General features: G+C 50.4%; 2 protein-coding genes and 1 long non-coding RNA gene across 3 annotated transcripts; all 3 read left to right on the top strand.

The window, feature by feature from the left end:
• Positions 1–612: 612 nt before the first annotated feature.
• LOC134028964 (uncharacterized) lies at positions 613–1,393 on the top strand. The gene is made up of 2 exons (XR_009931597.1): positions 613–668; positions 715–1,393. It is a non-coding gene; the product is annotated as an uncharacterized LOC134028964 (long non-coding RNA).
• A 2,245-nt stretch (positions 1,394–3,638) lies between these two features.
• Positions 3,639–13,420, top strand: kpna4 (karyopherin alpha 4 (importin alpha 3)). Its single transcript, XM_062473988.1, has 17 exons — positions 3,639–3,880; positions 5,233–5,277; positions 6,454–6,543; positions 6,648–6,677; positions 7,188–7,240; positions 7,376–7,471; positions 8,909–8,994; positions 9,144–9,230; positions 9,323–9,492; positions 9,899–9,943; positions 10,062–10,193; positions 10,333–10,461; positions 11,032–11,136; positions 11,302–11,373; positions 11,585–11,747; positions 11,910–12,004; positions 12,377–13,420. Exons 1-17 carry the CDS (start codon positions 3,812–3,814, stop codon positions 12,473–12,475), a joined length of 1,566 nt encoding a protein of 521 aa, XP_062329972.1. The 5' UTR covers positions 3,639–3,811; the 3' UTR covers positions 12,476–13,420.
• Positions 13,421–14,808: 1,388 nt separating this feature from the next.
• Positions 14,809–20,535, top strand: trim59 (tripartite motif containing 59). The gene is made up of 5 exons (XM_062473989.1): positions 14,809–14,884; positions 15,724–16,062; positions 17,103–17,327; positions 17,555–17,764; positions 18,481–20,535. The coding sequence occupies exons 2-5, from the start codon at positions 15,808–15,810 to the stop codon at positions 19,054–19,056; spliced, it is 1,266 nt and encodes a 421-aa protein (XP_062329973.1). The 5' UTR covers positions 14,809–14,884; positions 15,724–15,807; the 3' UTR covers positions 19,057–20,535.
• Positions 20,536–20,607: the final 72 nt, after the last annotated feature.

Below are 20,607 nucleotides of genomic sequence, written 5' to 3'. Positions count from 1 at the left end.
GAGATAAAAAGGAAATGGAGAATCTGACCTAGCCTAGCGTAAGCGTAGCTTAGTGCTGATGGACTCTCAAACATCTGAGGTCCTGTTTGGCTTGGGTGGAAATGTGTGGTGTGTGTGTGTGTGTGTGGTGCGTATGTCAGTTTTGCCAGAAGACTGCATTGAAAAGCAGAATCTGACCAGTTCCTCATAGTTAATACAAGCAGAATATTCAATATTAACATCAATATGAGCATGCATACTAGTCTCTGGCAAAGTCATTACATGTTAAACACTAAAGATGATCTCATGCCACAGGGCATCAAGTCTCTGCAGCATGTTGTTAAAGATATCATGTCTGTGTTCAGAATTATTTTCTCAGGAGAGGTGATGCTGTGCCATCTGAACTTTCACCTCTGATTCGACCACTTGCAGCACACTGGCCTTTCACAGATGGATTCGGTTTCAGTTCAGTTGGATCAGATTCAGTAAGGATCACTTCAGTTGTGTTCAGTACAGTTTGATTCGATTCAGTTGGGCTCAGTTCAGTTGGATTTGATTCAGTTAGGATCAGTTCAGTTGGATTTGATTCAGTTAGGATCAGTTCAGTTGGGGTTCAGTACAGTTGGATTTGATTCAGTTAGGATCAGTTCAGTTGGGCTCAGTTCAGTTGGATTTGATTGTTAGGATCAGTTCAGTTGGGCTCAGTTCAGTTGGATTTGATTCAGTTAGGATCAGTTTCAGTTGGGTTCAGTACAGTTGGATTTGGTTCGGTTCAGATCAGAGATGAAGAACTGAAACACTGCTGCAGTTCTCATCCTCATTTCCCTCCTAAACAGTTCCAGTCCGGTTTTTAGTTTTGGACATACTTGTTGCCTTATTTTTGTAAACTTTTTATTTCCTCATGAATTTGTTGCCAAAATGAACGTTTTAGTTCCTACTGTAGTGCACCTGTATGAATACATCATCTGTAGAATAGCACCTTGAGAACATTCTAACACGCTGAGTTGTCATGAATGTTTTGGGGTCAAGTTTTAGGCAGGCACTGCAAAGTGAACTGTTCTCTTAACAAATAAGATATTACTGGGTTTCTCAGAAAGAAAGACAGAGAGACAGAGAGACAGACAAGGATTTGTAAAATGAATGTAAATACTATTTCCTGTTTCCTGTGAGATCTCCCGTCTTTCGTCTGCTAACAGAAACGCAGATTTACTTGTTTTTATGTGCTTTTTTCAGTTGTACATTCTTTCAGAATAATGTCTGTACCATGTCTGTGTTCCTAAATGTCCCTGTGGAATTTGTACTTTTTTTTGTGTGAATTTGCTGAAAGTATAAAAAAAACAAAACAAGAAAGATTAAATCTGTAAACTTTAATATGTAAATCAAAAAGATAACATTAAATGACAACTGATCATAACATGGTTGTTATCACTTGATTAATAAATATAATAAAGTTATAATAATGAATGCAAGGGGTTAAACCAAGCGACCGGAAGAATGCATCAGGGAGGGAGAGAGAGAGGGAAGGATTTAAAATTCATTCTTATCAGTAGATCCAGTCTCCTTATATTACCTTAATAAATCATGTATCCCCTCAGGGGTGAGCTCAGGACATGAGCAACACACTGGGTAGGACAGACCAGGACATGAGCAACACACTGGGTAGGACAGACCAGGACATGAGCAACACACTGGGTAGGACAGACCAGGACATGAGCAACACACTGGGTAGGACAGACCAGGACATGAGCAACACACTGGGTAGGACAGACCAGGACATGAGCAACACACTGGGTAGGACAGACCAGGACATGAGCAACACACTGGGTAGGACAGACCAGGACATGAGCAACACACTGGGTAGGACAGGCACACATGCAAGACTGTAACACAGGAAGAAAACATGGATGTTATAATGTAAGATTTTGATACGGTCACGTAAGGAAAGACTTGATCAGCATGAACACGCTGGTGATGAGTCAGCTTCAACAGCAGCTTCTGGAAACCTCCTGGGTCTTGGCAGGGCAGGGTGTGTGGTGATGCGTACCGGCAGGGTGTCACGTTCCACCGGTCATGTCTGGTAACCGTTAACCCCAGGGGGAAAACAGTTTGTTGCTAGGAGACAAGAGAAAACACCCTTCCAGCTCCATATAAGGACTTCCTGCTGAGTGATGGTCCGAGGCAGGTGTCCAGACCCTCTGTGGCACCATGGTAACCCGACCCCGCCCCCCTCCTCTGGTCACCGGAGGTATAAACAGCTTCACCGGCAGCAGACCAGAAAACACACCAGGGTGGGAGGAGCCTGGGGATTCTTCTGTGTACATAAGGACCCTGAGGAGACACGCTTCAGACAGCCCTGAATATCTCTCTCCAGACAGACAGCCCTGAATATCTCTCTCCAGACAGACAGCCCTGAATATCTCTCTCCAGACAGACATCCCTGAATATCTCTCTCCAGACAGATATCCCTCAATATCTCTCTCCAGACAGACAGCCCTGAATATCTCTCTCCAGACAGACAGCCGTGAATATCTCTCTCCAGACAGCCCTCAATATCTCTCAAGACAGCCCTGAGTGTCTCTCTCTAGACAACCCTGAATATCTCTCCAGAGAGACATCCCTGAGTATCTCTCTCCAGTCATCCCTGAGTGTGTGTGTGCAGTATGGGTGTGCAGTGTGTGTGTGCAGGCGTCCTGCAGGCCACGTGACACTCAGGTTCTGATGCTGGGTCTGGACGGAAGTCCACCCTGCTCTACAAGCTCAAGTTTGAAGAGTGTGTGGATATCATGCCGACGGTGGAGATGCTGGAGGTGAAGCAGGACGTTGTGGAAACGTTGTTCATGCGACTGGTTGGACAACATTCGCTATGAAAGGTTACTGGCAATGCTGCCAGAACGTTGTGAGTGAATCATTTGTCAGTAGGGATGCTCACAGCTCTGTCTGGGATCAGAGAGCAGGGGGAAAAGATCCGTCACAAAAGGCCGTCACTGGAACTGGGATGACCTACCGCCGCCCTCAGGATCAATGAGTGAGGGCTAAGATGGTCCTGTGTCCTGTAATGGCCCTCAGGCTCAGTGAGTGAGGGCTAAGATGGTCCTGGGTCCTGTAATGGCCCTCAGGCTCAGTGAGTGAGGGCTAAGATGGTCCTGGGTCCTGTAATGGCCCTCAGGCTCAGTGAGTGAGGGCGGAAGTGGACTCATCATGTTGCACCAACACTAGACCTTAGCTGGGCTTAAGGTTGTTTTTGTCAATTTAGAAAACTGGACCAAGACTGGATGGATTTGTGATTCTTAAAACGTGTTAGGTGCCATGTTTTTTTCAACATGGTTCCTGTCTTGAGATCAACTTTGAATAATTATGTTTGTTATGTAGGCCTACTTGTGAAAAAATGCACTATAACAACTCTGTTCTCGTTGATACATATATGCTTTATCTATTTTTAAAATAAATAAAGAATTGTATTTTCCTTTCAACTTTTCAAGCAAATATTTAGCTAACTTAAATGTTATGGCAGGGAACGTAAATCAGGGACTTATAACCCTTATTTAGTTGGCATGAGCATTGCCAACTTTATTCTGGCCTCCAGCGCGCCCTTGTGATTGTTAACGGAGCAGCGTGTTCCTCGTTCCGTGATGAACGGAGGGGGTTCCCCACCCTTCCGCACCAGAGCGAGGCTGCGCCTCCACCACCGGCATTCCCAGTGTGCACCGCGGTCAGACCAGCAAAAAATAGTCCGGTAGCTAACAGAAAGGCTGAGAAAAGAGAACTAGGGAAAGATAGCTAGCCAGCCAATTCATTTTAAAATAATATTTTGAAGGTCGCCAAAATTGCTGACATGGCTGACAACGAGAAACTGGACAACCAACGGTTGAAAAATTTCAAGAATAAAGGCCGCGATTTGGAGGTAAAGTATTTTGCTTCTCGTCGAGGTGCTTCTCTGTTTTACTGCTTCGCCTTCGGGTTCCGCTGTGACGTCGTTTATAATTTCCACGATCTGTAACTTTGCACCCTTCCTTGGGCCTTATCCAATCTTAATTTAACATCTAGAGGCTTCTTATGTACCTCCTTGAGTTTTGGTACTCAGATCAACGCTAAAAGATTGCTTGCCAACTAGTTAGCTTACTAGATGGCTAGCTAGTGATAGCTGGCCGCTAACCTTGCTTAGCAACGCCTCTCTAGACTACTAGTGTCGCTCTCCAGTTCATACCCCGGGCCGACCAGTCTGACATGCTTAAATGGATACCAGGTTATCTTAGACCAGACTGGAAGCCAACAGCTCTACATGTATCTATGTGACATGATAGGCAAGCTAATACTTCTCTGAATTTGCAAAAGATAAAATACTTAAACGAAGACAAGTGCCGCTTCAGCTAGCTAGCCACCCATCCCCCGTCCAGCTAACCAGATTAACGGTAGCTTGGTATGCTAACTAGCTATACTGCGCTATATTAGTCTACACGCATCAAATTCATACCGATTTCCGTGCATGACGACGGCCCAGCTCGTTGTTGCGCAACACTGTGTGTTATTTTAATATACATCTAACATAAATAATGGATATAAGTTAACACAACAGTTTATGGTGTAACTGAACTGGCAACTTGGTAAAACAGCTCGTGCTAGCCTGATGCTAGTCGCCAGCTAGCTACTGTAACAAACTATCTCAGTATCTGTGAGCCAGACTTCAATCTATAACATGAAACCCACTATCTGGCTAGAAAGCTAAATGTTAGCTATATTGCTAATGTTTAACGAAGCTGCCGTTCTCTGCTTTGAATCAGCCCTACAGGGATGGATATATTGCACATTTGTGGCGTGATTGTAGCGGAAAGCAGCCATCTCACCAAAACAATGGCGGAATGCAGGGCCCTCCCTATGAACTTCCAGCTCAAACGTAGCTGTTGAAATAGTTAGGCTTGCCAATCGCCACAGCTTTTCAGCTGCTTGAGGTCCAAAGAATAGATCTAACCCAGATGAAATACACAGATGGGGAGACTGGATTGCTTTGGCGACCTGTCACCATAGTAGTCGCCGTGTTTCTGTGCGAGGGGAAATGTTACCCCGGATTCAGATTTTATCAGTATCTTGACGTTCTCATGTAATGGGGTGCATTTCTCTTGTGTAATCAACGCCAGGGGCCTTGTTTGCGGTAGAAACGAGCGTCGTTCAACTGGAATCTTCGCTGTACTGTATGTCCTGTCCTACACGCTTGAGTTATACATGTATATCAAGACCGGGTTTTGCTTCGAATTTCAGACTATGAGAAGGCAGAGAACTGAAGTTGTGGTCGAGCTTCGCAAGGTAAGGACGCACCGTCACCCGTTATCCTGTTTCCTTATAGATTCTAGTCCCTTTAGCTAACCCTAAATACTTTAAGCACATAAATTATTATTATAGTGTTATCTTGCCTGCTGGTGTAGGGTTTTACTATGTTTAGTTCACTGGAACCCAACATCACTATTTATTTAACTGGATCCATGGCCTTGGCCATAAGGCACATCACCATGAACACACATATTGTAATAATATATTCATTTAGCAGACATTTTTATCCAAAGTGACATACTGTGCAGAGGGCGATTTGAACCTGCAACCTCTTGATCTGCAGTTTAATTGACAAAATACCCATCCTACCTCTACCACTGAGCTATACCCATGTTCTACCACTGAGCTATACCCATGTTCTACCACTGAGCTATACCCATGTTCTATCACTGAGCTATACCCATCCTACCTCTACCACTGAGCTATACCCATGTTCTACCACTGAGCTATACCCATGTTCTACCACTGAGCTATACCCATGTTCTACCACTGAGCTATACCCATGTTCTACCACTGAGCTATATCCATGTTCTACCACTGAGCTATATCCATGTTCTACCACTGAGCTATATCCATGTTCTACCACTGAGCTATACCCATGTTCTACCACTGAGCTATACCCATGTTCTACCACTGAGCTATACCCATGTTCTACCACTGAGCTATACCCATGTTCTACCACTGAGCTATACCCATGTTCTACCACTGAGCTATACCCATGTTCTACCACTGAGCTATACCCATCCTACCTCTACCACTGAGCTATACCCATGCTCTACCACTGAGCTATACCCATACCCATGTTCTACCACTGAGCTATACCCATCCCCATGCTCTACCACTGAGCTATACCCATCCCCATGCTCTACCACTGAGCTATACCCATCCCCATGTTCTACCACTGAGCTATACCCATCCCCATGTTCTACCACTGAGCTATACCCATCCCCATGTTCTACCACTGAGCTATACCCATACCCATGTTCTACCACTGAGCTATACCCATCCCCATGTTCTACCACTGAGCTATACCCATCCCCATGTTCTACCACTGAGCTATACCCATCCCCATGCTCTACCACTGAGCTATACCCATCCCCATGTTCTACCACTGGGTATATTTAAGTGTGTAACCTCCTGTTGTTCCTGCAGAACAAAAGAGACGAGCATCTACTGAAGAGGAGGAATGTCCCCAACGAGGACCTCTGTGAGGACTCTGACGCCGACAGCGACTTCAGATCGGTAGGATCACATCTCCCGCTCTGACCAGCAGAGCATGCAGCAAGCCCAGCCGATCTGTGAGCGCTCAAATGTGTCGTCTTAATACTGTTCTGCTTCTCTTACAGCAAAATACCTCTCTTGAAGCAATAGTTCAAGTAAGTACAGCATGAATCATGTCTACATACTTTACAGAGTTGACACTTGTGTTGGTAGGTCTATATAGGCAAGGTATGGTGATATTAATGCACTACGGTTATATTGTGTGATGTATTTAAAATTGAATTATTGTATTTTATAATTTACGCAAGGAACGCAGGAAGCATGGTCAAGTATAATCTGGTATAGACAGACGTGGAGTCAGTGTAGTCTGGATTAGACAGACGTGGAGTCAGTGTAGTCTGGATTAGACAGATGTGGAGTCAGTGTAGTCTGGATTAGACAGACGTGGAGTCAGTGTAGTCTGGATTAGACAGACGTGGAGTCAGTGTAGTCTGGATTAGACAGATGTGGAGTCAGTGTAGTCTGGATTAGACAAACGTGGAGTCAGTGTAGTCTGGATTAGACAGACGTGGAGTCAGTGTAGTCTGGATTAGACAGACGTGGAGTCAGTGTGGTCTGGATTAGATTCATTCTGAGTAACTGATGAGTCTCTGTGATTGGTGCAGAATGCGACCAGTGATAACCAGGGAGTCCAGCTGAGTGCTGTACAGGCTGCCAGGTAGGAGCTCCCCTCCATCTCCTCCTCCCTCCCCCCCATGACTGTATGACTCTGTTTAACCCCTAAATGTATGTTCCACCTTCCTCTGCGGATACGCTGATGTGATGGCACCTTGTTTCTGCCTTGTGCGTTCAGGAAGCTGTTGTCCAGTGACCGTAACCCTCCCATAGACGACCTCATCAAGTCTGGCATCCTGCCCATCCTGGTGCACTGTCTTGACAGAGACGACAAGTAAGCCCTGGGGCCTGGAGGCTGTGCGGGGGGGAGGGGCCTGGAGGCTGTGCGGGGGGGAGGGGCCTGGAGGCTGTGCGGGGGGGAGGGGCCAGGAGGCTGTGCGGGGGGGAGGGGCCTGGAGGCTGTGCGGGGGGGAGGGGCCGGGAGGCTGTGCGGGAGGCTGTGCGGGGGGGAGGGGCCGGGAGGCTGTTCTGGGGGGGCCGGGAGGCGGTACTGGGGGGGCCGGGAGGCTGTTCTGGGGGGGCCGGGAGGCTGTTCTGGGGGGGCCGGGAGGCGGTACTGGGGGGGCCGGGAGGCTGTACTGGGGGGGCCGGGAGGCGGTTCTGGGGGGGCCGGGAGGTTGTTCTGGGGGGGCCGGGAGGCTGTTCTGGGGGGGCCGGGAGGTTGTTCTGGGGGGGCCGGGAGGCTGTTCTGGGGGGGCCGGGAGGCGGTACTGGGGGGGCCGGGAGGTTGTTCTGGGGGGGCCGGGAGGTTGTTCTGGGGGGGCCGGGAGGCGGTACTGGGGGGGCCGGGAGGCGGTTCTGGGGGGGCCGGGAGGCGGTTCTGGGGGGGCCGGGAGGCGGTACTGGGGGGGCCGGGAGGTTGTTCTGGGGGGGCCGGGAGGCGGTACTGGGGGAACCTGGACACAGAGGGGCCAGAAAGAAATCATGTGATTTTTTTAATGATGTTGCAGTGGGTTGGCAGAGCAGATGTGACGAATGTTTCTAAGATGAGACATGAGTCATCCCTCTCTGCTCACTTTGTGCCTTCTTCCTTCCTCTTCTCTTCTCCCCTCTCGCTCTCTCTCTCGCTCTGTCTGCCTGTCTCTGTCTGCCTGTCTCTGTCTGCCTGTCTCTGTCTGCCTGTCTCTCTCTGTCTCTCTCTGTCTCTCTCTGTCTGCCTGTCTCTGTCTGCCTGTCTCTCTCTGTCTCTCTCTGTCTCTCTCTGTCTGCCTGTCTCTGTCTGCCTGTCTCGCTCTGTCTGCCTGTCTCTGTCTGCCTGTCTCTGTCTGCCTGTCTCTCTCTGTCTCTCTCTGTCTGCCTGTCTCTGTCTGCCTGTCTCTCTCTGTCTCTCTCTGTCTGCCTGTCTCTGTCTGCCTGTCTCTCTCTGTCTCTCTCTGTCTCTCTCTGTCGCTCTCTCTCTCGCTCTGTCTGCCTGTCTCTGTCTGCCTGTCTCTCTCTGTCTCTCTCTGTCTGCCTGTCTCTGTCTGCCTGTCTCTCTCTGTCTCTCTCTGTCTCTCTCTGTCTGCCTGTCTCTGTCTGCCTGTCTCTCTCTGTCTCTCTCTGTCGCTCTCTCTCTCGCTCTGTCTGCCTGTCTCTGTCTGCCTGTCTCTCTCTGTCTCTCTCTGTCTGCCTGTCTCTGTCTGCCTGTCTCTCTCTGTCTCTCTCTGTCTCTCTCTGTCTGCCTGTCTCTGTCTGCCTGTCTCTCTCTGTCTGTCTCTCTTTCCCCCCCTAGCCCGTCTCTCCAGTTTGAGGCAGCCTGGGCTCTCACCAATATCGCCTCTGGAACCTCAGAGCAGACACAGGCCGTGGTGCAGTCAAGTACGTACCCCTCTTTACCCCCCTTCTAACCCTAACGCCCCCCGATGATGCTGGCAGGTTAGTCCAGAAGTCTGGCAATGCTGTCTGAGACAGCTACAACTATACTGAGCTCTGGAGAGCTGACTGTGCGTGTGTGTGTCCTGGTGCAGATGCGGTGCCTCTGTTCCTACGGCTGCTGCACTCTCCTCACCAGAACGTGTGTGAACAGGCTGTCTGGGCCCTGGGGAACATCATCGGTTAGTTATTTCCACCTGCTATCTACCCGTGTGTGTGTGTCATGTACTTGTGTTTCTCAGTGTCCCTGGAGATAATGTGAGTGTGTGTGCAGGTGACGGGCCTCAGTGCAGGGACTACGTGATCTCCCTGGGTGTGGTCAAGCCCCTGCTGTCCTTCATCAGCCCCTCCATCCCCATCACCTTCCTCCGCAACGTCACCTGGGTCATGGTCAACCTCTGCCGCCACAAGGACCCCCCGCCCCCCATGGAGACCATCCAGGAGGTGAGGGAGGGGTGTGAGGGAGGGGTGTGAGGGAGGGGTGTGAGGGAGGGGTGTGAGGGAGGGGTGTGAGGGAGGGGTGTGAGGGAGGGGTGTGAGGGAGGGGTGTGAGGGAGGGGTGAGGGAGGGGTGTGAGGGAGGGGTGTGAGGGAGGGGTGTGAGGGAGGGGTGTGAGGGAGGGGTGTGAGGGAGGGGTGAGGGAGGGTTGTGAGGGAGGGGTGAGGGAGGGGTGTGAGGGAGGGGTGTGAGGGAGGGGTGTGTGTCTCCATACTGGTCCCCTGGAGGAGATCAGCTGTCTGCTTGTCTCACATCTACTGAACCAGACCTGCTGATCTGAGGGTTTTACTGTTCTCCATCTCACCTGATCTTTCTCCTCTCTCTCTCCCCCCCCCCCCCCACTCTCTCTCAGATTCTGCCAGCTCTGTGTGTGTTGATCCACCACACTGATGTCAACGTGAGTACAGCACAAGCTTGCTGTGTGTGTCACATGATGAATGTGTGTCACATGATGAATGTGTTGGTAGTTGGCTGGAGTCTGCAGGTAGATCACCTAAGTGTGTGTGTGTGTGTAGATCCTGGTGGACACGGTCTGGGCTCTGTCCTACCTGACTGATGCAGGGAACGAGCAGATCCAGATGGTGATCGACTCCAGCATTGCACCTCACCTGGTGCCCCTGCTCAGCCACCAGGAGGTCAAAGTTCAGGTAGGGTCACAGGTCAGGCTGGGGTCAAGGTTCCTGATAGGAGGATGGACCAGCGGTTTCTTCAGCTGTGACGTTCACATAGAAGCATCAGAACAGTTGGTCACTCATCACTCCCTCTGTCTGTCTCTCGTGTGTGTAGACTGCAGCGTTGCGTGCAGTGGGGAACATAGTGACTGGTACAGACGAGCAGACCCAGGTGGTGCTGAACTGTGAAGCTCTCAGCCACTTCCCCTCTCTCCTCACACACCCCAAGGAGAAGATCAACAAGGTACCGCACACACACACACACACACACACCTCTGTGTGGCTGGCTACGCTGGAGGTGATGAGATCAGAGGCAGGTGTCAGAGAGAGAGAGTTGTGTGGAAGAGAGAATGACTGAGGGGATCATAGCTTCCAGAAGGTTTTCATCAACAAGAATCCAGACCCAGACGACCGCAAGAAGAAGATGGTTCATATGTGTCTAGTATAGAGGGGTGGGTGTGTCTAGTATAGAGGGGTGGGTGTGTCTAGTATAGAGGGGTGGGTGTGCGTGTGCGTGTGCGTGCGTGTGTAGTACCTCGGGGCGGAAGCGAGGGTGCTGTAGACACCCTCGTGTCTCTGCTGATATCGGAGTGCATCTGAGGCCTGTCACTCAAACAGAGGCCATCGTGACACAGCCAATGAGGAGAGCCTCAGGACCGCCCTGCCCCGCCCCCAGCACCTGCCTCGGCCAGGGGCCCCTCTAGAGGCCCCTGGAGTCTGATCCAGCTCAGCCACACACACACACACAGTGGGAGGCCTCACTGCTCTGTGGAGAGTGCGTTGTGATAGCTGCTGTTCTCCTGCCCTCCATCAGGAGGCAGTGTGGTTCCTGTCCAACATCACCGCTGGCAACCAGCAGCAGGTGCAGGCTGTGATAGACGCCCAGCTGGTCCCCATGATCATCCACCTGCTGGACAAGGTGCCCCCCCCCACACTGTTCATTGTGCCGTTCCAGCTATGAAACTGTGTGTGTGTTGGTAATGTAGCTGTGTGTTTGAGTCCTGTTGTGTGGGTGTGTGTGTGTATTCACAAGTTCTGTTGTGTGTGTGTGTGTGTGTATATTCATGAGTTCTGTTGTCTTCAGGGAGACTTTGGCACCCAGAAGGAAGCAGCCTGGGCCATCAGCAACCTGACCATCAGTGGGAGGAAGGACCAGGTGAGACCTTCTCTCTCTCTTTCTCTCTCTCTCTCTGTCCTCCTCCTCTCTCTGTATGTCCTCGTCCTCCTTTCTCTCCTCCCTCTCCAGCTCCTCTCTCTCCAGCTTCTCCCTCCCCAGTTCTCCCCACACCCTCACTCAGCCACTTCCTGTTTCTTCACATCCTCCGTGCACACCCTCCTCTGACCCTGGTTGCCCTCCCCTCCCCTAGGTGGCGCACCTGATTGAGAAGCAGGTGATCCCGCCGTTCTGCAGCCTGCTCACGGTGAAGGACGCCCAGGTGGTGCAGGTGGTGCTGGACGGCCTCAGCAACATCCTCAAGATGGCTGATGAAGAGGCAGACACCATCGCCAACCTCATCGAGGAGTGTGGAGGTTAGTCGCCTACATTACCCAGAAGCCTCTGCTGCAGGCTCGGCCATTGGACCAAGATTAGACACTCTTAAGTCCAGCGTGGTTCTAACAGGTCCTGGCTGCAGTGACTGGATGAATGTTGTGTGGATGAAAGCCTGAAGTGTGTCCTCTCTGGTGTCTCAGGTCTGGAGAAGGTGGAGCAGCTGCAGAACCATGAGAACGAAGACATCTACAAACTGGCCTACGAGATTATAGATCAGTTCTTCTCTTCTGATGATGTAAGGCTTCCCTGGTCCACCATGGTGGCTGTCCTCTGTCATCTATCAGTCATCTCTGTATCTATCCATCTCTCTTATCTCTCTCATCTATCTGTCATCTGTATCGATCCATCTCATCTCTCTTATCTATCATCTATCCATGTCTTTATCCATCTAATATCTGTTTCCCCCCTGCCCCTGACACGCCCCGTCCCCCCTGAACCGTCCCCCCTGACACGCCCCGTCCCCCCTGAACCGTCCCCCCTGACCCGCCCCGTCCCCCCTGAACCGTCCCCCCTGACCCGCCCCGTCCCCCCTGAACCGTCCCCCCTGACACGCCCCGTCCCCCCTGAACCGTCCCCCCTGACCCGTCCCGTCCCCCCGGCCCTGCAGGTGGATGAGGACTCCAGTCTGGCTCCAGAGCCGCTCCAGGGAGGAAGCTATGGTTTCAGCTCCAGCACCAACCTGCCGGCGGAGGGATTCCACTTCTAGAGGACTGGCGAGGCGAGCCGGAGTTTTGTTGGCGATGCAGCACTCTGTTTAACATAAAACAAAATTAAGAGAGAGAGAAAGAGAGAGTAAAAGAGAGAGCGCGAGAGTGTGAGAGAAATTAGATCCATTGTGCTTGGCTCGTGGGATCCATGGCTGCATCTTTATCTGAGAGAATATGTGCGGATTTCATTTGGCATTCCAGGGGGGAAAGAGCCCAAATGGAGTTTGAGACGGAGAGTGGGTGAGAGTGAGTGAGTGGCTACATGTTGCTAAACAAACAAAACATCTACATCGAGTGAGCTGAGAGGCGTGGCCTCCTAACCAGCGTGTTGTCCGAGCTGTCGTCTCCTAACCCTGAAAACCACCGTGTCCACAGGGAGTACACCCAGAGACAGACGTAATAATCAAGACAAATTTGGAGGCAACGAAAAAGAAAACACAACTTAGACGTAAGATGAACCATATCGCAATTCAGCCTCCGGCCAGAGGGGGCTCCACCCTCCGCGCTCCCCTCCCCCCAATCGGCCACGCTGTCAGACGTGTGAGTGAATGGACCCATCGTGTATGAATGTCTGGACTCAATGCTGGGGAGCCAGGTTCATCTCCTCCAATCAGAAATCCTCGATTGGGCGTGTCCCCGCCCCCTGTCCCTGTGGCGATGGGCGGGGCTAGGAGGCCAGCGTCGCGTGTGCAAGAGCGGACGAGTGGTGTGTGTGCGTGTTTGTGTGCGTGACTGGAGAGTGTCAGACGAGATGAAAACGCAGAGAATAAACCCTCCAATCATCTGGAACAAGCATGGAGGAACAAGGAAGTAAAACAGGCTCCACCTCCAGAATGGGAGGGGCCTCGCCTCCCTAGAAAGGAGCAACTTTGGCAACGACAAAAAAAAAAAACATCGCAAGGATTTCTTTTGTTTCATTCAAATGTGTATTAAGTTAGTATTAAGTGACACTGGACATGCCTGTGTGGAGGGAGCAGTGCCTGTTCTGATGCAGCTTTAGGCTTGCTTTTATGCCTCCAGTGTCAATCTTTTTTTATTTTAATTTTCAGCTTTTACTTTTGTTGCTTGTAAAGGTGTCCAGGCTTGTAAAGTAACCTCACACCATAGCTAGCTTCTTACGGGACACAGAGTTGATGCTGTGAAGCCTCCACGACTCTATCGTAGTCTTCAGCATGATCTCCTGGGTTCTTCTTTTCTTTCAATTTAAGCAGAAATCAGTGCTTGGCAGTTTGGTTGCCATAGCTTCCAGCTCTGACTCATCACAAGGGGGAAATAAAAACAACGGCCATTTTGTGACTTTGTATTTCATAACCTTGCATGTACTAAACTCTAGCACAGTTGATTTCATTTTTTTTTTTAGTTCCCTTAGGATGTGTACACTGTCATTTTTTTTTAGTAAACTGTCATCGTCCCCCCAGACTTTAGTCTCCTTATTGCAGAAGAATCTGACCAATTTTGCACATGTACTGCAGAGTAAAGGCCTGAATTCATCTTTAAAGGAGTGCACTAGACTCTCAAATCAGACCTGCACACGCCTTCTATGATATGCACCATCCAACCATAAACGTTTATTTTATATTTAGTAATGTAATCTGCTAAATAAGACATTTGGGGACGATTTGGATGAAGAAAAAATAAATCAGTTTTTAAGGAGTTGCAATAATGATGCTGTTGCAAGATGATACAGCAGAGTATAAAATTCCCTCTAAACTTATGAACATTTCTGCTGTACTTTCTGTCATCTCCAATCCCTCACCCGTCTGTACCATTTAGGCCCATCTTTATTTTGTATTAATTTCAAAACACTGTAGTAATGGATTACACTTTGTGGTCATAACCTTCTGTTGAACATAGGGTATTTTTGGCAGCATTCCTTGTTAGCAAAGATGGGGTTTCAAATAAAAAAATATGACAAGGAAGAACATGTGGTTTGCTGAACCAGTTGGAGATAGACTACGGGATAGGTTGTCTTCTAAAAATAAATAGTGAAACCCAAATGGCCGTTGTGTTTTTTTCTATGAATGTGGTCGTCCCAACTGTTTGTAGGCCTCGTTGTAGGCTATGTCACTTATAGAGCTGTCTCACCGTTTCTCACGCAGAGAAGTAAGGGATTGTCTTGTCCCGCTATATACAATTAATAGACGAGGCGCAGACATACTGAGGGAAGATGTCTGCCTAAATGATAGTTGTCTCGAGTTGTATAGAGTTAAATGCCTATCAGAAAACATCACCAGCAACCCTCCTCAGGCGACGGTTTCTAGAACGGTTTGAACTGCGCGAGCTAAGCTCTATTGGATGGGTGAGCTTGCTGGGTCGCATGCGCACTGAGCCCCAGCAAACACAGCGAGGAGGCTCGAGCAGCAGGCTGGAGGGTCTCAAGACGTGCAGCAGACAGTGTCGTTAGAACGGTAAGCGCTATCAAGCAACTACCGTTAATATGACATCGAAATAATTATTTTTGATGCTAACGCCATTTGTAGGCTACGTAAATAAGTACTTGTAACCACAGAGAAGTTCGTGTTAGCGATACAGTCGAGGATGATGTCTCTTAGTCCTGAGTCAAGTAATAAAACAAAAGCGCTTTATATTTCGTAATTGTTTTTCCGAGTAAAAGACTTTGTTTGATATCAAGACCGTGTTCTTATGGTGGTTCTAGTTACTCGAGTGGGTCGTCAGTGCCTGGCAATGCCAGTAGGTGAAGTTGAGTTTTCTTACCCCTGCTTCCTAAGTGGCCACTCAGGGACATTAATGCCACATCTTATTATGGCTACTTAGTGCTACTTACTTTATTACATATTTAAAGAAGGCACAGGCTACCATTTTACCATTCACAAACTGCAGCCAAACATGATTGGGCAACTTGCCCCTATGAACCGCTCTAATAACACCAGGAGAAAAACACAAATTAGTCATTATGTAACGCGTCTGTGCGAACTAATATAGTCTGAGTGATGGTTGGGAAATGATTGTCATTACTTTGTCCCGCGGGTGATGGATAATGGGCCCGACTGATGAATCATAACTATCTCAGAATACGTCTTTTTCTAGTCAGTGATAGGTATGTGTTCTGGTTTTTGAGGTCTTAAAGCAGTTGTTTCTGTGTCAGTTACAGACTTGACTAGTGTTAAACCAGGAGAGAGTGTCAACAATCACCACTACCTCACCTCCACCTGTCCCCCTCCCCCTATTCCCTTCTCCCCTCCCCCTGTTCCCTTCCCTCCTCCCCCTGTTCTCCCCCCTTCTACAGAAGCTGCACCCCCTCCACCTGGCCCTCCCCCTGGACACCACAGGACTACACCCATCCGGAGGCCCTCCTCCCCCCTGAGGAACCATGGACAGTCTAGAGGAGGACCTGTCCTGCTCTGTGTGCTACGGGCTGTTTTCTGACCCGCGCGTCCTGCCCTGCTCACACACCTTCTGCAGATCCTGCCTGGACAACGTCCTCCAGCTCTCCTCCAACATCTCCATCTGGCGCCCGCTGCGCCTGCCGCTCAAGTGCCCCAACTGCCGAAGCGTGGTGGAGCTTCCGCCCAGCGGCGTGGACGCCCTGCCCGCCAACGTGTCTCTGCGCGCCATCATAGAGAAGGTGAGACCTGGTTCCATCATAGAGAAGGTGAGACCTGGTTCCATCATAGAGAAGGTGAGACCTGGTTCCATCATAGAGAAGGTGAGACCTGGTTCCATCATAGAGAAGGTGAGACCTGGTTCCTTCATAGAGAAGGGGAGACCTGGTTCCTTCATAGAGAAGGTGAGACCTGGTTCCTTCATAGAGAAGGTGAGACCTGGTTCCATCATAGAGAAGGTGAGACCTGGTTCCATCATAGAGAAGGTGAGACCTGGTTCCATCATAGAGAAGGTGAGACCTGGTTCCTTCATAGAGAAGGGGAGACCTGGTTCCTTCATAGAGAAGGTGAGACCTGGTTCCATCATAGAGAAGGTGAGACCTGGTTCCTTCATAGAGAAGGTGAGACCTGGTTCCTTCATAGAGAAGGTGAGACCTGGTTCCTTCATAGAGAAGGGGAGACCTGGTTCCATCATAGAGAAGGTGAGACCTGGTTCCTTCATAGAGAAGGGGAGACCTGGTTCCATCATAGAGAAGGTGAGACCTGGTTCCTTCATAGAGAAGGTGAGACCTGGTTCCATCATAGAGAAGGGGAGACCTGGTTCCTTCATAGAGAAGGTGAGACCTGGTTCCTTCATAGAGAAGGGGAGACCTGGTTCCTTCATAGAGAAGGGGAGACCTGGTTCCATCATAGAGAAGGTGAGACCTGGTTCCATCATAGAGAAGGTGAGACCTGGTTCCTTCATAGAGAAGGGGAGACCTGGTTCCTTCATAGAGAAGGGGAGACCTGGTTCCATCATAGAGAAGGTGAGACCTGGTTCCATCATAGAGAAGGTGAGACCTGGTTCCTTCATAGAGAAGGGGAGACCTGGTTCCTTCATAGAGAAGGTGAGACCTGGTGGTTCCTCATCAGTGTTGAGCCTCGGGTCTTCCTCACTGTGTCTGCATCACATTCTCTCTCCTGTGCCTTCTCTCTCTTGTTCCCTTTGTTCCCCTCTCTCTCGTTTCTTCTGTTCCTCTCTCTCATTCTTCCTCCCTCTCTCTCCCCTCTCCTCATCCCTTAGTTCCAGAAGGACCACCACCAGCCCAGGGCTCCCTGCTGTGCGGACCACCCCGGCCAGCCCCTGAACGTGTACTGTGTGCAGGACCGGAGGCTGGTGTGTGGGCTGTGTCTGACCGTGGGGAAGCACCAGGGCCATGCCATCGATGACCTGCAGGCTGCCTTCATCCGGGAGAGACAAGCCCCGGCCGGCCTGCTGGCCAGGCTGGCTGACCAGCGCTGGGCACAGGTAACACCTCACCTCACATTTTTCTCCAACTTCTCCTCTTCCTGTCGCTCAGCTTGTGGGTTGGTCAAGCCTCGGCCTTGTTTACCCAAACATCCCTCCCACCCCCACCTCTCCTCTTCCTACCTACCTAACTACCCCCCCTCCCACCTCTCCTTCTCCTACCTACCTACCTACCCCCCCTCCCACCCCCACCTCCGTCCTCCTCCTACCCCCACCCCTCCCCCCAGGTGTGTGAGCTGGGGGACCAGCTGCAGAAGGAGAAGCAGGACTGTGAGGCCATGGTGAGGCAGGATGGCCAGGTGGTGGAGCAGTTCTTCCAGGGGCTGGAACTCATCCTGGCCCAGAAGAGAGAGGCCTTCCTGGGAGCCCTGGACAGCGCCAGCCTGGAGATCTCCTTGACCTTCGACCCCCTCATCCACAGGCTGAAGGAGATGCAGGTACACGCTGCCTCCAGGGGCCAAGCTGATTGGTTCCTGGATGGGTATAGCTCCGTGGTAGGGCATGATGCCCCCCCCCCTCTGAAAGACCATGTGCTCCTACTTCAGCACGGTAACGCCGTGTCAGTAACACCATGTTAGTAACACCGTGTCAGTAACACCATGTCAGTAACGCTGTGTCAGTAACACCATGTTAGTAACACCGTGTCAGTAACGCTGTGTCAGTAACACCATGTTAGTAACACCGTGTCAGTAACACCGTGTCAGTAACACCGTGTTAGGAACACCGTGTCAGTAACGCTGTGTCAGTAACACCATGTTAGTAACACCGTGTCAGTAACACCGTGTTAGGAACACCGTGTCAGTAACGCTGTGTCAGTACCACCATGTTAGTAACACCGCGTTAGTAACGCCGTGTTAGTAACGCCGCGTTAGTAACGCCGCGTCAGTAACACCGCGATGGTAACGCCGTAATAGTAACGCCGTGATAGTAACGCCGTGTCAGTAACACCATGTTAGTAACACCATGTTAGTAAACTACATACTTATAACCCTCGACTTCCTACTGTAGTTGCTATGGAGCGGTCCCTCTGAGTGGATGTGTGTCCCTGACTGTGTGTGTGTCCCTGACTGTGTGTGTGTGTCCAGGAGGATCATCTGGACCTGGTGTCTCAGGGGGTAGAGGGGTGGTTAACCCTGTGTGTGTGTGTGTCCAGGAGGAGCATCTGGACCTGGTGTCTCAGGGCTCCAGGCTGCAGCAGGAGGAGTCGCCCCTGTCCTTTCTGCAGAAGGTGCACAACTTCAGGGAGAGGGTCGAGGCCCTGCTCATCTCCCCCCTGCCCTCCGCCACCCCCCTCTCCATCGCCCCCCGCGCTGCAGACTTCCTGCCCCAGCACTGGGCGACTGTGACGGTGGGAGATCTAGAGGGGGGGCCGGTTCCCCAGGTGTCCTGCTGCACCCCCCCCGAGGCCCCGGAGCTAGGCTCGGGGGCGGAGGCCAGCTGTCCCTCCCAGGGTCGGGTGTGTGAGATCAGGGAGCGTCTCCAGCCTCGTCTGGCCCCCCTGGTCCTGCTGGTCCTGCTGGTCCTGCTGGGGGCCGTGTGGGGGGACCTGGGGGCTCTGGCCTCCTCCCTGCTCTCCCTGCTGAACCACACGGCCCAGAGGCTGGGCTGGGGGCTGGGAGGCTGGGGCTGGGGGCTGGGAGAGGTGGTGGGGATGTGGGGTGAGGCCCTCTCCACCCTGGGGAAGAACAGCTACCAGCAACTCACTTCCTTCTACAAGAACCTCACCTGAACCTTGACCTGACTAATGACCCCCCAACCTTGATATAAACAGTTGTAGCTCAACCCCTGCTGATTCTAACCTCCTGTCTAGGAACATTTCCATTTAGTCATTTAGCAGACACTCTTATCCAGTGTGACTTACAGTAAGTACAGGGACATTCCCCCGAGGCAAGTAGGGTGAAGTGCCTTGCCCAAGGACACAACGTCATTTTGCACGGCCGGGAATCGAACCAGCAACCTTCTGATTAAAAGCCTGATTCCCTAAACACTCAGGTACCCTGACACCCTGTGTTGTTCAGGGGTAGGAACGGGGTTATGAAATCACATGCAAGCAAATGAAACAACTAGGGGTGCGAACCTTTTGGTACATAACGATTAGATTCTTGGGGTCACAAATCGATAAAAAATAAATTTGCGATTCTTAATCAAAACATAAATAAAATAAAAAAATGTTTTATAATAATAAATAACATTGCAAAAAAATGTGAATGGATTTTCCCCCCACCCCTAATAACAACTGTTCTCTATTTAGAGCAGAGCTGCAACCAGCAGCAGAAGTATAAAGCTGTTATAGGTCAATATAAAGTATAAAGGTCTGTCCTGCAGTAGGCCATGGCAGATGTTATGTAAAAAAAAAATCATAATTCAACACATTATAGTCAGTTAATTAACACTTTTATCCAAAGTGATTTGAGGGCAGGATTTGAACTCGGAACCTCTTGATCTTCAGTCACATGCTCTACCCACCGAGCTGTACCTGTCCCCTATACGTGCCTCTTTACTACACCCTTCTTGCCGACCAACCTGAAGAGACAGGGTTGTACCCAGCACTGGTTTGCACTGAGCAGCATCCTAGTGTAGTCCAATTTCCAGGGGCGTCGCTCGTCCTTGTGGGAAATGTAGTTTGCGTGTAATCTGATGTCAGTGGGCTCTCTGCTGGGGTTGTTACGGTTCCAGCTGTGCCTCACACACCCTGTGTCCCAGCTGTTCCTCACACACCCTGTGTCCCAGCTGTGCCTCACACACCCTGTGTCCCAGCTGTGCCTCACACACCCTGTGTCCCAGCTGTGCCTCACACACCGTGTCCCAGCTGTGCCTCACACACCCTGTGTCCCAGCTGTGCCTCACACACCCTGTGTCCCAGCTGTGCCTCACACCCTGTGTGTCCCGTCACCCAACCTGGACTAATGATACTGAACACTTAACAGCCAATATGCCTTAACACTGAAACGGTCTTCTTATTGAAACACATACCAATCATTCAAACTTTAATTGTGTCATTTGTTCATGTTTCATAATACGCTTCTGTATCCAGATGTACAGGAAAATGTGAACCGGCAACCTCTCGATTAGCAGTCTATTGGCTAACCCTAGACTATTGCTAATAAGAATGCTATTTTTGAAATATTTTCAAAAAAATCTTCTTGCGAACTCCGATAGCCCTGAGTGTCGAAACATGCAACACTAACAATAAATGTTTTTGTCTGAAGTTAGTTTCTTGTGCTTAATTTTCAGAGATGGGAAGTAACAAGTACAAATACTTTGGGACAGTACTTCGTAA

This window comes from Osmerus eperlanus, chromosome 11 (genome assembly GCF_963692335.1).
Source record: "Osmerus eperlanus chromosome 11, fOsmEpe2.1, whole genome shotgun sequence".
Taxonomy (NCBI): domain Eukaryota; kingdom Metazoa; phylum Chordata; class Actinopteri; order Osmeriformes; family Osmeridae; genus Osmerus; species Osmerus eperlanus.
This window is presented reverse-complemented; position numbering and strand designations above follow the sequence as displayed.